Source organism: Crinia signifera, chromosome 11 (assembly GCF_055691185.1).
Source record: "Crinia signifera chromosome 11, ASM5569118v1, whole genome shotgun sequence".
NCBI lineage: Eukaryota > Metazoa > Chordata > Amphibia > Anura > Myobatrachidae > Crinia > Crinia signifera.
Window position 1 is genome coordinate 3678907 of NC_139227.1, and position 18223 is coordinate 3697129.

Consider the following 18223-nt stretch of genomic DNA (forward strand, 5'->3'; position numbering starts at 1 on the left):
ATGGAAAATGTCTAGAAAAATCCATTCCATATATGGTCCAAAGTCTTTCTATATATTAAAGTATTGGAATTCATTTGGTTTTTGATATGTATTCTCTTCTTTGCAGAATATAACTGATGCCATTGGTCGAGCAGTTGCGGATACCCTTCATTTAACAATACACACAGCATACAGAGAAGCTTTCCAGAGTATTGTGCTCCCTGCTTTTGAGAAGGGTTGTCAATCTATGTTCCAGCAGATAAATAGCAGCTTCAAACAAGGCACACAAGAGTGTAAGATGAGTTTATCTATCTTTTGTATCTGATATTATAGAAATGTACTTTTTTCTGCTGCTGTAGTTTTCCCATTTGATGTATTTTTTTCCTAAATTGTTTTCTGCTGTCAGAAAGTTTCCACTTTTACCCATTTCACTGATATGCTTGGAGATTTTACGGGCTCAGCTGCGCTGCTGCAGCAGGCTGTACTGGAAACTACCACCAGCAGGTAGGTGTGCGCCAGTGGTGCCTCCGGCTATGCACCACTGGCGAACCACCTCTAGCAGAGCTCCCCTGCCGCTGCTACCGACGCTATTAGCACTACATCAGTGACCAGGTGGCAGGCCCCGCTCGGGGGGGGGGGGGGGGGACTTGGGAGTTCGGGCACCTGAGTCCCCCAGAGCCACCCCAAACCTCCCCAAGTGTGGCCTGCCACCTGGTCACTGATGCAGTGCGAATAACAGCACGGAGGTCAGGAACAGGGGGGTATGACAGGAGGGGGAGGGGGGACTGGCTGCTTCCCCTGAGTGGTGAGTATTGCTGGGGCCGGGTAAACCTGCCCTGGTAGGTTTGTCCTGCCCCAGCAAATCCCACCACTCAAGGGGTTAAGTGGGTAAGGGTTTCCCCTAGTCAAAGTTGATGAAATAATGTAATCCCGAGCATTTTAATACTCCCCTATATTTGTATTATTGAGCTAGTAGTAGACCTGCTTCATCCATGCTCTTTGCTCTTTCTGCTGCGAAGCCTGTTACAATTGACTTGTTTTCCTGGTCACAAACACTGCATATTTATGAAATGTGTCTCTTTAATTCTAGTCATCAACTTTTCTACCTTGTGAGTTACAGAATTGTGCATAAAACATGAATATCACTACTACAGTAAAATGGTCAGTGATCATAGATTTCTAGATAATGCTGTTCTATCTGAAGATGTGCAGACAATAACATTCAGCCCCTGCAAAGGGGTCAGTGATAATAGATTTCTAGGGAAAGCGGTTATTGTAACTTTAAAGATGTGCGGACAATAACATTCAGCAGTTCTAGTGCAAAGGTGTCAGTAACCAATAGGAATGAGCGTTTTTGGAGCTCCGCCACCAAACTTCTCTATCTGAGTGGGGTGGGCTGTTCCCGCCAAACTCGGATCCTGGAACGAGGCAAAACTTTGTCATCCGGCTGTCTGATTCTTGCGAGATCCAGATCCTGTGTAAGTCCCACAGGTGGCAACCTGCTCTGCTTTATCAGTCTGGGGGTGACCTGCTCTGCTGTATCAGTCCAGTCCAGTGGTGCGGTCCTGTGCTCTATATTCAGTCCAAACGATTTTTGCATGGGCTACACTCACCTGTGCTGCATTTAATAAAGATGGAGCAGCTCCCAACAGCTCCTCCTTCATTTTCTCCAGCAACTGGGGCTGCGAGGAGGTAACTTCGATTTCCTTCCTAACCAACCAATTGGCAGTTATACAGGGCAGGCAGGTGCGAGTTTGGACATCTGGCTGAAGGACAAATTCTGATATGTCTACTGTGACTGCATATGATGCTGTCCCAAGTTAAAAAAAATGGTGGAGAATTACATTGGTGACAGCTTCCAAGTAGGCAGGTCAGGCAGTCCGTATCTGTATTGGCAGGAAAAAAAAGGCAATTTTGAGGCCCCTGTACAAACTGGCTCTATTTTACCGGAGTTGTCCCCCCCTGTACTCCAAAAGAGTTTTTGTTGGGGCCCAAACAAACCAATAATTTCAGCCAAAGTGTTGCAGACTTTGTCGCTGAAATGATTGGTTTGTTAAAGTGTGCATGTCCTGTTTACTATACAACATAAGGGTTGGTGGGAGGGCCCAATTACAATTCCATCTTGCACCTCTTTTTATGCATTATGTGCTCTTTGGGGCCTAGATTTAAACTACCATCTTGTCTTCCACTGCAGTGCCACTCCTAGATGGGCCACGTGTTTGTGCCGCCCACTTGTGTCGCTTAGCATAGTCATCCAGCTACCTCGGGGCAACCTATTGGCCTAAAAACAATATTGTGAGGTGTTCAGAATAGACTGGAAATTAATGTTATTGAGGTTAATAATTGCATAGGAACAAAAATAAATTGTGTAATTTTAGCTGTTTTTATGGTCTATTAAAAAAAAAAATATACAAATCCAAAACCCGAAATGGTGGTTTTGCCAAAACCAATCCAGATTCAAAACACAACGGGAGATGTGATCCGGATTCGGATTCACCAGTACGAATCATTAGTAAATTTGTCGATACCATTGAAATGTATGGGACCTTACGCCCGTTTTCTATTGATGGTGTAGTGTTCCTTCTAGGAACTTCAGCGTGCAGGGGGCTGCGTGAAGGGGGCGCCGCCGCCATCCCAGGAGGGGCCCGGCCGCCCGGGAGGCTTTGCACTCTCGGGGTAGCACTATCTACAGCGGCGTCAAGCTTCCCCCTGCAGGGAGGAAGGCAGGCTGTGTTAGCGGGCGCTGCCAGAGAGGCAGGGTGTATTTTTCCCTTTAAAAATCGGGCAGGGCACAACAGCCCCCTAAAACAGCCTAGCGGGAACACTTATGGTGTATGCATTTGTTAAAATAAGAATCGTATTTTTCTAGTGAATTATTTGATGTGTGATATCCGTACATATTTCACATCGAATAATACATTTCCCCCTGAGACTCGCAGGAAATCCTTCAGGGTGGAAGACATCAAGGCTTATGGTGTTTACACAAGGTGTGATGTGATTCCCGAAATAACTATTTTGATATCAGTGGCCACTGGTATTAGCGGTCAGGGAGGAAGCTATGGCTCGGGCGGGGTGGCATTCTCCCTTCAATCTAGAAGATACATTTTTAATACTTAAGTGTTTTCATTTTAAGAGGGTTACATTTGACAATACATATTTAATTGTATGCGTGTGTGTGTGTGTGTGTGTGTGTGTGTGTGTGTGTGTGTGTGTGTGGGGGGGGGGGATACCAGAGTATTCTATGTGGTTGGTTTGGTTTTCTCCAATTGAATCTGTGCTGTTGTCCCGTGCAGTATCTAAAAATAAGTAGTGTTCATTCTAGCACCCTTTATCTTTCAGATCCTGTGATTATTTTAGCATCGGTCTGGTCTGCGTATCAGTGCAAATACAGTAGATGGATGGTTAATGTGCGGCTTTTTTCTTACATTTTGTTATGTTGCAGATGTACAGCAGTTGGAAACTCATCTTAAAAGCAGAAAAGCACAAGAAGAAGAAATAAAAGAGCCCCTAGTGACACAATTACAGCAGTTGATAGACAATCTCCAAACAACAACGGACCAGTTGTCTTCCAACTTGACTGGAAATGTCAGATCTGAGGTCCAGCATCAGTTGCAAGCAGCTGTAGGAAAGTAAGTATTGTTTATCTCATATCACCTGGAATAATTATAATTATATTCCAATATCCATTTTTCAAAAGGAAAATCTACTTAATGTTAATTCCATCAACTGTTTTTATTCCCTGTCACTACCTCTGAAAAGGATGTCTGGTTAGAATTGGAACCCTTTTTCACTTTAGTATGTGTGTGCATGTGTGCGTGTGTGTATATATGTATATATGTATGTATGTGTGTATATATATATATATATATATCCTGACTCTTGTACTGTGTGGATGTCTAAGCTGACCTGTCTTGAAAAAGGCCACCTGGTGGCCGAAACGTAGACTGACTACTATGCCTGATTGGTAATGTACCCTGAATAAACTTTTCATGATTTACTGGTGAGTGCCCTTATTGGAATATCCAACCCTGTTATACATTGGGACACATTGTGTCGCCTTAAAGGAGCACCGCGACTTGTTACATTGTTGGCTGGGAGTGCGGAACTACAGAATATATATATATATATATATATATATATATATATAATATATACACTTAACATCGGCACTCACCTTTCCTAGTTTTGGGGTGCCCTATGGCTTGTGACCACATTGTTTAAACAGACATTGGATGGGCTCTGCACACACTAAATTAACTGATAATAAATATAATGTTTATTATCAGTTAATTTAGTGTGTGCAGAGCCCATCCAATGTCTATATATATATATATATATATATATATATATATATATATATATATATATATATATATATATATATATAGATAGAGATATATCGTTTATACTCGAGTATAAGTAATAACTAGACCCGAATATAAGCCGAGCCACCTAATTTTACCACAAAAACTAGGAAAAGTTATTGACTTGAGTATATACAAGGACACCACAGGCTTCTCCCCCTGCATAGGACACCACAGGCTGCTCCCCCTGCATAGGACACCACAGGCTGCCCCTCCTACATAACAGGAATATATATATATATATATATTATTTATAGTGTATGTATATATGTTTATGTATATTCAGGAACCGGCACTCCGTGTCTCTCCAGTTTAATATTATCTGGGTGCAGCACAAACAATAATCAAACTGGAGTCATTTTCGACGGCACTCACTCGGATTTACAGAAAAAAACACACCACAATGATGTTCCAGATGTAACTGCGTATATTTGTGTATACATATATATTCTAGTAAGCCCGCATAAAGCAAAATCTTTGAAAGTTAGTCTGCTACCTTGTGTGTTTGTGCATGCGTGAGAAAGAGATGTAGTTTCACTCTCTGCCAGCAGATGGCAGTGTTTCGGAGACTCACGGACACTAGACCTATAATATAGATGATAATTTGGTAATGTGGGTACATATCACCAGAGAGTGGTGTTTTTCTCTGGTCACAACTGCTCTGTAAAGGGTCAAGGAGCCGTCCAGCCTCAGAGAGTGCTCTGCAGCCAGGTAACAGATCCCGGTTCACTGCAAAGCCAGGAATGGGTCTCTGATGTGTGCCTGGAGGAAAGATGGGTGAAGTTTCAGGCACACGGCTCCAGTCCATGTTTTCAGACCTGCACAACCACAGGTGGGAACTGGGCTGCAGGGAAAGAGATTTACACCTGGTTTAGTTGGTGCCATTGCACTGATGCCCGATAGGGGCCAGTAAGTAGATGTAAGTGTTATAACACCAGGGACAAGGAGCACTGCATGGACAAAATACCCTTTGTTTGCAAGAAGAGTTGTTTTGCTGTAAAGTAAATTTGAGGCTTGTATGGCATTAAATACATGCACAAATACTGAAAGCTGCCTGCTGTGCCCTATGTGAATGGCGAACCGGTTATATATAGATAGCGCTATGTCTTTTTGATGGCGACAGTCAGAAATAAATACACATAAGCCAGGTTGTTACCAACATATTCCAACGTTTCAAATGTTATTGCAACATTTTTCATCAGGGTGTGATCACACCCTGATGAAAAATGTTGCAATAACATTTGAAACGTTGGAATACCACCTGTGATTGCTGTCTTTATTTCTGGAGTGCCACCCGTCCTGTACCCATATATTGGAGCGAGTCTCACCCTCTTCTCCTGGGAGGGCACCCGGCCTTGTCACTGCAATTTGGAGTGCCGGCCATCCCCTGGATCTGCTATATATATTTTTTTTTACAAAAAAAAAATTGTGAAAAAATGCGTGTCGGCCTTTTCACCCTGTCGACCTTTAGTGGTCGACTACATGACTGTCTATCATGAGTCCGTCTATGACCAGTCTGGATACCCTGACAAATTACCAAAGCAGCCAGTATAGTAGTGAGAGAGGTTTTTACACCCCCTTCTTTGTTTCGGTCATTTTACAGCTGATTCCTCCGGTGCCAAACCTTAAAAACTGCGACCCCCCCCCCCAAGACTTGTTCGTCTGATATTGTTTCAATAAAAAAAAAAAATTATAAAAACATGAAATAGATGGAATTAACCTGTACAAGAAAGATGACAATATACAGAAGGAGCCAGTGTCATGCTTGCAGGAGCTGGCGATAGAATCTGCAGCTGCCAGGCCCCGCCATCCATTGGATGAGATGCTTGCGCGCCCCGTTCCGATGGAAATCCCCGCCGCCGGTCCCCGTTGGTCACCGCACCCCCCCTAACCCTGCCCATCTCACTGAAGCGGAGATGGGCAGGGTCCCGCCGCTGGGATGCGCATGCAGGTGCGAGGCTCGCACGTCCCAGAGTAATGGAGTCCCTCTCTGCCAGCGGGGACATTCTGGCGAGCGCTGGCAGTGAATGAGAGGAGCTCCCTCTCTGATACTCTGCGTCAGTTGTAGAGAGGTATCTGTAGAGAGGTATCTGTTGGGGCTACTTGTGATTCTGTCTTGACAAAATGGTTGTTCTCATTTGATATTGGCTTTATTTTCAGCATGCAGGACTCTATTCTGACGCAGGTTCAGAGAGTCATCAAGGAAGAAGTAAACAATGCCATGAAGGAACAGCAAGCAGCCGTCACCTCGAGTATCATGCACGCCATGCGGTCTGCTGCAGGAACACCCATCCCGTCCTCTCATCATGACTATCAGTCACAGCAGGCTCACATACTCCAGCTTCTTCAACAAGGCAACCTCAACCAGGCCTTCCAGCAGGTACATATGGCAGATGACAGGATTTTAGCTTTTTCTCACTTTAATTAAGAGACAGTATAAATTCGATTCATTGAGCATAAATTGGCGTATTGTCTTACATAACAGGAAATATTTCCTTAAAACACTTTTAGTATAAACCATTATTAGTATACATCATATTTTTCACTAGCTACTTTTATATTCACTTTGTGATGATCCAAGAGAACACCCTTAACCCTGTGAGTGCCAATGTTGCTGTTGGAGATCCTCAAAATATCTGCTAAAATATCCAGCGTCGCTCACAGCGACTGGTCATGTGGTCTAAATATATACAAATACAGACAAGTCATTTATCTGAAGCGTAGTTAAATATTGCACCCAAAAAAGAACAGACGCTGTGAGCGACATTGGCATCCAAGCACCATGGGCACTCAATGGGTTTGAATTAATGAACTATGATATCATATCACCTGAAAACCAAGGAAATACACCATAAGTAGGACCTTTCATGGGTATAATATATATATTTTATTTTTTATTATTCTGTTTTTTGTATCCTGACAGGCTCTAACCGCATCCGATCTGAATCTCATCTTATATGTTTGTGAGACTGTAGATTCTCAACAAGTTTTTGGTCAGCACCCCTGCCCTCTTACTCAGCCTGTCCTGCTTTCACTCATCCAGCAGCTGTCTTTTGATTTGTGTACCCGTACTGAGCTGAAGCTTGAGTAAGTCGCATCTTATTCCAAAAAATATATACGGTTTGTGTGCTGTATGTGAGCTACTTTTATTTTCTAGTGTTGAAGTGCAATCCCAATGTGTGTTATGTAATCTATGTAAGTAATTGTTATGTTGCCCAGAAAATTTCATACTCTTAACAAAAAAAGTAATTATTCCAAATGTGACATTTTAGTAATTGTTTGTTTAAAATGGTTTTATTGTTGTATATATTTTCTTTGCTTTACTACTGTATGTTCTTTTAGTACTGTGAGAAAATGAGGTCTGTAGAGGGGCGTAACCAGAAATGTGTGGGCCCCATAGCAACATATTGATGCAGCCCTTTCCCAATGATTCTTGAGACCCCTTTCCACAGCAGTTGCTAATTATGCCACACATTATTGCCCCTGTTCGTTTTCTGAACCATTGTACTGTAGTTCCATTGTTTACACGTTGTCACATAATAAGGCTGCTAATACACATTGCCACACAGTATCCTCAATTCACATTACGGCGTGTTCAATCCGAGATTCTGGTTGTTGGAACGTCCCGACAGTCGGAATACTGGGATGTTTTCATCTGATCCGACAGTAAAGGCCCCCAAACACTTAGGACAAGTCGCCCCCGACTTCCCCCTGAGCTTCCCCGGCTGCTTGATTAGATTGGCACTTGATGTGCCATTTTTTACATGTGATAAATCGTCTCGATTTATCACATGTAAAAAACCCGGGGAGCAAGGGGGGGGGGGGGGGGGCTACAGAGCAGGGCTGCTGGTGGGAGCAGGGGGGGCTGGGGAAGCTGTGGGGGACACAGGCAGCATAGAGCCGGGCAGAGGGAGCCGGGAGCTGTCAGTGCTAGAAAAAAAAAGCCTATACAATGAATGGGCAGCCTGTGATTGGCTGAGCGCTCTCTCAGCCAATTGCTGACTGGCTGAGAGAGTGCTCAGCCAATCACAGGCCGCCCATTCATTGTATGGGCTTTTTTTTTTTATTCAGTACTGACAGCTCCCAGCTCCCCCTGCCCGGCTCTATGCCGCCTGTGTCCCCAGCCCCCCCTGCTCCCTCCACCGCCGCGCCGCCCCACTAGGTCCCAAGTCAGGTGGTCGGACGTGCAGCAGGTCCGATCACCCGACGCAGATCCGATGCGCACGGGACCGCGCATCGGATCTGAGGGGACATAAAAACTAGCCGATTTTGGTCCGATTTCGGCCAGATCCGACAGAACTCGACAGTCTGAATTCAATGTTCCGACTTTTGAGTGTCGGAAAGTCTGTGGATCGTTAAAAAAAACGGACGTGAGTTCGTCAATCCAAGGCCATTTCCAACAAAACAGATCTGACTTTAAAAAAGGCATGCAATGACAGCATTGGATATAGGAGTGCCCATATATATCCTGTCGGGCCCAGATTGAATACCCCCTATAGTGTCCCCAAATCATGTTATGCCACACTGTAGTTTCATATGTTTCCACATTACAGTGCCCCAATAATGATTGTATAACATTATAGTGTCCCCCACATTACAATGAACAGATCAGATTATAACACATAATAGTGCCCTACAATACGTATTGTGCCACATTGCATTGTCTGACAGTTCAAATGATAATAAGGGGTAAATGCACGAAGCTTGGAGACTTGATATCTATCCCCATAAAGAACGTTATGTGCAGGGTCATAATGCTCCAGCCAATCAGCTCCATCTGTTTGCGGCGCCCGCCAGATCCCTTTCACTGGCAATAGGGACTGGGGCCCGTCTCCGCTGCAGGGGGGGGCGGAGAGGGGGACCGACGGGGGAGGCGGCAGGCTCCATTGCCATGGGAGGCGGCAGGCTCCATTGCCATGGAGCGAGCGCGCGCCCCTGGCAGTAGCCGGCCGATGGCAGGGGCCGGCGATAGAATCGCCAGCCCTTGCAAAGATGTAGCAGGCTACATCTGTAACTGTCCATTTATTTATTGGAGCGAATGGCTGGTGAACCTTGCACCAATCGTTGTTTTTGGGGATAGATGACACTTCTCCAAGCTTCGTTCATTTACCCCTGATTTACAGTGCCTCCTTCCATTCTATTATCCACAACTTACACCTCTCACTGAAGATGTGATATCACACAATACTTACTGGTCAATGGATCAGACCTAGTTGCTTATCAGGCAAATCTGGCAAATTGGTATGCAGCTTTATAACCCGGGTCCAGGCCTCTGTGCCCTATAGCAATGGCACCTCTTACACCCTCTTTAGTTGCCGATAGGTTTGTGGAGAATGAATATACGGCTTTCCCTGCCCTGGTCCCCTCGTCGGCATCCACCGCTAGACAGCAGAAGGAATGAATGGTACTGTACTGCAAAAAATAGTTTACGAGAGGATGTCAAAACAACTAGTTATGCCAAATATCTTAATTGTTTGACATTCAGTTTATTAAAAATAGATTTTTCAAATGATTAAATTATTTGCGAATCACTGTGAAAGAGGAGGGGCTGCTGCTGTCAGTATTGGGAGCTCTGCTGTCAGCACTCCCCCGGCTCCCTCCAGCAGCTGTCCACACTCTACAGCAGTGGCCACAGGTACACTATCAGCACTTACACAGTGGCCGCTGCTGACCGGCTCAGTGGGAAATGCCTGCCGCCCCGCAGATCTGTCATTTTTTGTAGTCGAAGCAGAATTGGCTGGCGCCCTCCTCATGAGCCAATAAACACGGTCCTGACTATAATTGCCATCATGCAGCACTCATAATAATTTCATCAGGATGCAGAAATATAGATAAACATTTCAAATATGTTTTGTCCTCTTCAGGAAAACAAACCATGTCCAAGTGACTACATATAGACCACATCCCATAATGCACCACACCACCACAATCGAAGACATATGTGTGCAAGTGATTGTACCTGTCGACACTTTGACTGATTAATATAAGTAAAATACACAGATTTTTTTGGGGGGGGGGGGGGGGGGGGGGTAGATAGGTATGCCAAGGGTGGGATGGTACACAGGGAGGGAGGGGGTTAAGGGCATGTTAATTTCGTTTTATGTCTAGTATACTGTATGTGGAAGCAGTGAGACCCTTGTGTGGTATGGACCGTGGGGGCAGGATCTGTATGGAGTGCACGATTGGCAAATCGATTAAAAATGATGATTAAAGTAATGTCATGGAACATCAGGGCCATCAATGACATTATCAAGCAGTCTCTTGTGATGAAACAACTTAAGCAGTACAATGCCAATATTGTCTGTCTAGTAGAGACCCACTTAGTTGGGGGGAGATTAATTTCCCTTAAACTATGGGTGGGATACACCTACCATGCACCTTTTACGTCCTCATCTAGGGCTATTTCGATGCTTGTTTGAAAATCATTAGCATTCGAGTGTAATAAGGTTAAAGTGGATCCAACAGGGCAAATGTATTTTTATGGACTGCAAGATAAATACTGTGCAAATTCTATTGTTATCTGTTTATATCCCCCCCTCCCCCATTCTCTTATGACATTTTGGTTAAGGCTGCAGACTTTGTAGCCTCCTCTCCCCATTCATTCATTATCTGCATAGGGGACTTCAATAATGTTTTGGATCCCCAGATAGACAGATATAGCAGTGTCCCTGTGGGAACAGTGAGAGGTAATCGGGGGTGTCTCTAATTTTGTATCAGATATCGTATACTGGATTACGGACAGATGTTAAAACTTCATTTTGTTGTCTCAACATGGGGCTATGACAATAAAGGAATCTGAATATGGGGTGGTTCGACCCTAACACTGTACAATTCTCTTGTTACTCCTCATCACACCAGGCAATTTCAAGAATAGACCTTGTGCTGGTTTCTAGGAATGTCATCCCTTGGGTAGTAAAGGTCAAATATAAAACTAGAGGAATATCCAATCACTCTCTGGTGGTGATAGAGTTTTCTGATATAAATGCAAATGGTCAAACTTTCTGGAAATTTAATGCAAATTGGTTACAGCAAATAGGAAACAATGTTGCATTGACAGCTAGGTGGAGGGAGTTCTGGGAGACTAACCGGGGCTCTTCAACATCGGCCATGAGCTGGGATGCCTTAAGGCATATATGCGGGGCACCCTTAAAAAACGTATTGGTGAGATAAAAAGAAGCAGTAGTAAGAAAGTCTGTGAAATGGGAAAAAAATGTGAGGATCGGGAAAGCAAATATCTGATTAGTAATACTGAAGACTCAAAACGGGGATGGCAGGATGCCCAAAGAGAATGGTGTGACACACTGGATTACTAAAATAATACACCCAGACAAGTCGGCTTCATGCTGAGAAAATCTACTGCACTAAACTTAAGAAAATTAATCAGTCATTTGCAGATCCACTGAGAGAAAAACTCTAGGCCTGCAGTTGTATCTCTTGATGCAATTAAAGCGTTTGACACGGTCAAGTGACCCTATTTGTGGGTGGTTTTGAAGGCTTCCAGTTTTGGACCCAAATATATAAAATGGGATCTAAAATGGGTGCAACTTTTGTATACCAATCCTTCGGCCCGGGTGTCTGGAAATGGCTGGACCTTACCTCCATTTTCGCTCGCCCATGGGGCAAGACGGGGATGTCCTCTTTCCCCTGCTTTTTTTGAAGGCCAATCAAACCGCTGGCATGTGTTATGAGACAACGCCCCAAAGTTAGCGGGTTCAAAGTGGGAGATAGACAATTTACAGAGTCACTATATGCAGACGAACTGTTAATATACCTATCGGACCATGTTAAGTCTATACCCCTAGTGTTAAGTTTGATAGAAGACTTTGGTAACTATTCAGGGTTCAGAATTAACTGGAACAAATCCCATATTTTCTTGCCAAGTAACATAGGCTCTCCACCCCCTCCATTGGTATCCTCTTTAAAATAGGCAGAGACATTTAAAAATACCTGGGGATCTGGATATCCAGGGACCTGAAGAAATTTATCCAAATAAATATTCAGCAGTTGCTGGATAACTTAGGGAAAATGTTTTAATCTTGGTGCAAGCTACTGCTAACAGTAACTGGTCATGCTAATTTACTGAAGATTGTTGTGCTCCGGAAATTTCTTTATGTAATGCAACAATCTCAGATTTACCTTCCAGATGACATTTTTAGGAAAAGAAATAGCATGTTATCTTTTGTTTGGAACAACTTTTGCCCAAAGGTACAGCTGAAAGCCCTAATGAGGGAAAGGGGAGAGGGGGTGGTCTTGGCCTACCTGAATTAAGAGAATACTAGCTCTCTAGTCAGTTGGCACAGATGAGGGCCTGGGTAGTGGAGGAACATGATAGGGAACAAATCAAAGCCTTAGTAAATCAAGGCACTATTGACATCAGCCCTTTACATACACTTTTAATGGGACATATATTAACTTCCGACCCCCTGCTTGTAATTCAGGCTATTAAAATCTGGAAGATGATAGGTTTTTGGGTGTTGGATAGTGACCATCCAATTGAGGATGTAATACCATTTAAAGAACTGAAAGAACTACAGGTAAAGAAGGTATGGTGTGGTGGTATGGTGTCCATATATGGTTACTACCTTCTACCAGGTGTACACCACAGCTGGGTTAAAATCATTCTCACATTTGAAGGAAGAGTTCAATCTCCCTCCTTCTCTTTTTGATATCTACAGCTGCTCCTGAGGTACAATTCTCAGGGTCTCCGCCAATTTTCAGCGAATCACTGATCAAAGATGTTAAAGAAGGGGACTAATAGAAAGTTAGTCTCCCGAATGTATAAATGCCTGTGTAAGGTCAAACTTGAGGGTATACACTAACAGCAGGCTCTCACGCAGTGCACATGGGTGCATACGTATATTGCACTCTGTCCCGCATACATTACTGCCTGGGTAGTGGTTACCTTGCAGCAGCTACCTTCCTTGTTTACCGTGGTTCAAGCAGGAAGTAGTAAGGGCTTTGCCATGTAGTGCCCACACCCTTCCCCCTACACCATACTTGTTCCAGGACATGTCTCTCCTCTTCTGCCTGCACAGCTTAGCCAGGTTAGAGGAATTCACTCCCCTTGCTCCCACCCCCTCTACCCGTACCACTAGTTCATAATACATATTTAATTACAAATTTAATAGAAATGTATATAATGTGATATTTCTATTCTTAAAAGATTAATACCTTGTTTTACTTTTTCTTCTTAGCTATTTAGAAGAAGCTGTGATGCATCTTGATCACAGTGACCCTGTAACTAGAGATCACATGGGCACCATCATGAATCAAGTGCGGCAGAAGCTGTTCCAGTTCTTACAAGTGGAGCCTCATACCCCCTTACAGAAGCCTGCACGGCGTCTAATGATCATGCTACAAGGGTTGGTCACCCCAGCTATGAGCTAGACTTCTCCGATTTCAAAGACCCTTCTGGTTTCATCCATTTATTTGTGACTATATTCTAAAGAATTCCCACTGACCATGTAACAAACTGCAACAATATTGAGAAATGTTACTGTTGTGCCACTAAAGTTTATTTCCACTCCCTGATTTTTAATCATGAAGATGAAATATGCTTTGTGGATTTTTTCCATTGAATTTGGTATTTAACCATGTGTTATTTTGATATGTTATTTTTGATTGTCTTCTACAGACCCATGATATGTGCCTACAATTGCAGCAAAGACATTGTTCCTATACCTATTGCAAAATTGAAACCTAAACCTTTTGCTGCAGTAGGTCCTTGTAATATACACTTTTTTTGTATAGCTTTAATGGCATCATTTTAAGATCTAATACTTTTTGTGTGATTCTTTTCCTTCACTGTAAAAATAGCAATAAAAGCATAGTTTTGTTTTATGAGAATTTAAAATCTGCTGTGATTTCTCTCATACAATTTGTTATCCTATGTCCATGGAATAATTTTCTACACAATAAGGGGATTTTTGTAAGAACATACTGTTCGAATCCCTTTTTCTGAGTCCATCCTGGTGATGCACCTTAACCTTGGGATCCCTGAATTCCTCAGTACAACTTCAAGAGCCCATTAGGATACATTACTCAGTACAACGCCTGAACATATTAATATGCACAATCATAAACAACCATATAACATGAAAAATTAACATGAAACTATTTAAACTTACTGAGCATAAAGAGAGGGATCGCTGTATCAACAGGGTGGACTCAGAGAAAGAGAAAAGTTTTTTTTTTTTTTGAGAGAACTTACCATTCGAATCCCTATCGTCCTTCCTGGTGACACAACTTAACCTTGGGACATTCAAGAGCCGGTTCTTTGGGAGGGTACGCTCAGGTCTGCAGCCCCTAGCCTTGCTTGCCCAAATGTAGTGTCCTCTGATGTGAACTCATGAAACCTGTAAAATTTGCTGAAAGCGTGAACAGAGGACCAGGGGGCAGCCCTGCATAACTGCTCTGCTGAAGCCCTGTCATGGGGCTTCAGCGGAGCAGTTATGCAGGGCTGCCACCTGGTCTTGTGGTATGAGACCAGGTGGCCACTGACCTTGTGGTATGGGCATTAACCCTAGCTGGAACAGGCCTGCCAACTTGAAGTGTAAGTGTAAGAAAAGGCAATAACCGACCTCGGCCATCTGGCAATAACCGACCTTGGCCACCTAGCAATGGTCTGCTTAGAAGCTGGCCACCCTCTCTTATGTACATCATACAGTACACTCATCATACATAGTCTTACGAAACTCCTTCACTCTGTCCACATAAATGCGCAGTGCGCGCACCACATTCAGTTTTTTTAGTTTGCCCCTATTTCTTGCCTCCTCAGGAGGACAAAACACCGGCAGCACATTCTCCTGGTTTAGATGTTTTGACACAACTTTATGGTATGAAGGACAGCCCTATCTTCATGAAAAACAAGAAAAGGTGACTTGCAAGACAAAGCCCCCAACTCAAACACTCTTCTGGCTGAGTCAATCGCCAAAAGAAAAGCCAGTTTCTATAAAATAATCTTTGGTCAGCCGAAGTTAACGGTTCGAAGGGCGGCTTCTGTAAAACAGTCAGTACCAATGACAAGTCCCATGGTGCCATACGGGGGTTTAATGCATATAACCCTCTGAAGGAATGTCTTAACCTCCGTTAACAGAGCCACTCTCTTCTGACATAAAATAGGGCAGTAAGCTGCACTTTCAAAGACTGCAAACTCAAGCCTGCTGAAAACCCATCATGGAGAAAATCCAGAAGCCTAGCCAACTTAAACCTAGAGGTGTGCACCTTCTGCTTTTCACATCACCTGATATAGATCTTCCAGACTCTGATAGTTAGCTGCGGGCACAGGTTTTCGAGCCCTCAGTGTAGTCCGAATAACTGCCTCCGAGAAACCCCTCTTCTTCAATAAGGCGGTCTCAAAATCCAGGCCGTCAAACTGAGATGAGCTAGGTCCTGATGAAGTGGACCTTGCCCAAGCATGTCTTGACGAAGAGGAAGACTCCATGGCGGCGCCACCGACAACCTCAATATGTCCAAATACCAGGACCTCCTGGGCCAATCTGGCGCCACCAGAATGACACTCGACTTCTGTGCCCTCCATTCTCTTGAGGACCCGAGCAATCATGGAAAAAGGAGGGAAGACATAAGCCAGGCCGAAGTTCCAAGGAACTGTCATGACATCCACAGCCCACACTGTTGGATCCCTGGTCTGTGAACAAAATCAGGCCACCTGACAATTTGTCTAGATGCCATTAAGTCCACCTCTGGGAGCCCCCAGAGAGCCACAATGTCTTGAAACACCTCTAGGTTCAACATCCATTCCCCTCCCAACAAATCTGAACTGCTGAGAAAGTCTGCTTCCGAATTCCTAGAATAAACACAGCCGACATTGGCCACCTAGCAATGGTCTGCTTAGAAGCTGGCCACCCTCTCTTATGTACATCATACAGTACACTCATCATACATAGTCTTACGAAACTCCTTCACTCTGTCCACATAAATGCGCAGTGCGCGCACCACATTCAGTTTTTTTAGTTTGCCCCTATTTCTTGCCTCCTCAGGAGGACAAAACACCGGCAGCACATTCTCCTGGTTTAGATGTTTTGACACAACTTTATGGTATGAAGGACGGCCCTATCTTCATGAAAAACAAGAAAAGGTGACTTGCAAGACAAAGCCCCCAACTCAAACACTCTTCTGGCTGAGTCAATCGCCAAAAGAAAAGCCAGTTTCTATAAAATAATCTTTGGTCAGCCGAAGTTAACGGTTCGAAGGGCGGCTTCTGTAAAACAGTCAGTACCAATGACAAGTCCCATGGTGCCATACGGGGGTTTAATGCATATAACCCTCTGAAGGAATGTCTTAACCTCCGTTAACAGAGCCACTCTCTTCTGACATAAAATAGGGCAGTAAGCTGCACTTTCAAAGACTGCAAACTCAAGCCTGCTGAAAACCCATCATGGAGAAAATCCAGAAGCCTAGCCAACTTAAACCTAGAGGTGTGCACCTTCTGCTTTTCACATCACCTGATATAGATCTTCCAGACTCTGATAGTTAGCTGCGGGCACAGGTTTTCGAGCCCTCAGTGTAGTCCGAATAACTGCCTCCGAGAAACCCCTCTTCTTCAATAAGGCGGTCTCAAAATCCAGGCCGTCAAACTGAGATGAGCTAGGTCCTGATGAAGTGGACCTTGCCCAAGCATGTCTTGACGAAGAGGAAGACTCCATGGCGGCGCCACCGACAACCTCAATATGTCCAAATACCAGGACCTCCTGGGCCAATCTGGCGCCACCAGAATGACACTCGACTTCTGTGCCCTCCATTCTCTTGAGGACCCGAGCAATCATGGAAAAAGGAGGGAAGACATAAGCCAGGCCGAAGTTCCAAGGAACTGTCATGACATCCACAGCCCACACTGTTGGATCCCTGGTCTGTGAACAAAATCAGGCCACCTGACAATTTGTCTAGATGCCATTAAGTCCACCTCTGGGAGCCCCCAGAGAGCCACAATGTCTTGAAACACCTCTAGGTTCAACATCCATTCCCCTCCCAACAAATCTGAACTGCTGAGAAAGTCTGCTTCCGAATTCCTAGAATAAACACAGCCGACAGGGCCGGAACATGAGATTCTGCCCACTGAAAAATCCGAGACACCTCCCGCATCGCCATCTTGCTGCGAATGCCCCCTTGATGGTCGAGATATGCCACAGCCGTGGCATTGTCTGACTGTATCCTCATCGGTAACTCTGTCAAGAGCTCCTCTGCTTGCTGCAGAGCTCTCCACACCGCATGGAGTTCCAATAGATTTATTGGCAAGGCTGATTATGTGCTTGACCACAGCCCATGCAGTCTGATATGTAGAGCTACTGCTCCCCATCCCCTGAGACTTGCATCGGTCGTGACTACAAACCAATCTCAAGTTAGAGAATGACCCAGCTGAAGAGTTTCTTTTTCTCTTTCAATGGTCCTGGTGACACAGCTCAACACTGGGATGTAGGAGGGTCCGAAGGAGCCAGGCACCTATCCTAAAGCTTTAGAGGGTAGGCTCCTCCCCTACTGCATCCCGGACTCTTCAGTTCGTGTTAGGTGCCCACTGGAGTGGGTGCTATTCTAAAGGGCTGCAGGAGCAGCCGAAGAATTAGAGTAGTTAGGGAATTTTTTATTGTTTTATTAACTTTCACCCTAGCTAGGTAGGCACAGTGTGAGGATTCTCATAGTGAATCCTCACACTGCTAGCGCAACAGGAGCTGACAGAATCGCGTCCTGTCAGCTCACTGTGCACAGGGGAGACGCTGTCTGGCCTCCCTGTGCAGCGCTTACAGCTTCTATTAAGAAGCTGCCTGGGCTCCGGAGTACCCTGAAACCGGCTCCACGTTTAGGTGGGGATCATGGGGGACAGGCGCTCCGTGATGGCGGCGGCTATTTTATGCGGAGCTTACACG

The 18223-nt window shown here is 44.5% G+C and overlaps 1 protein-coding gene across 2 annotated transcripts in view; it reads left to right on the top strand.

The window, feature by feature from the left end:
- Positions 1-14189, top strand: part of EDC4 (enhancer of mRNA decapping 4) — a 77251-nt gene extending 63062 nt beyond the window's left edge. For both annotated transcript variants that reach the window (XM_083164879.1, XM_083164878.1), the window contains exons 24-28: positions 107-272; positions 3422-3608; positions 6504-6723; positions 7267-7430; positions 13538-14189. In XM_083164879.1, the coding sequence (XP_083021005.1) occupies positions 107-272; positions 3422-3608; positions 6504-6723; positions 7267-7430; positions 13538-13730 (930 nt within the window). In that variant the 3' untranslated portion in view covers positions 13731-14189. The remainder of the gene's footprint in view (positions 1-106; positions 273-3421; positions 3609-6503; positions 6724-7266; positions 7431-13537) is intronic.
- Positions 14190-18223: the final 4034 nt, after the last annotated feature.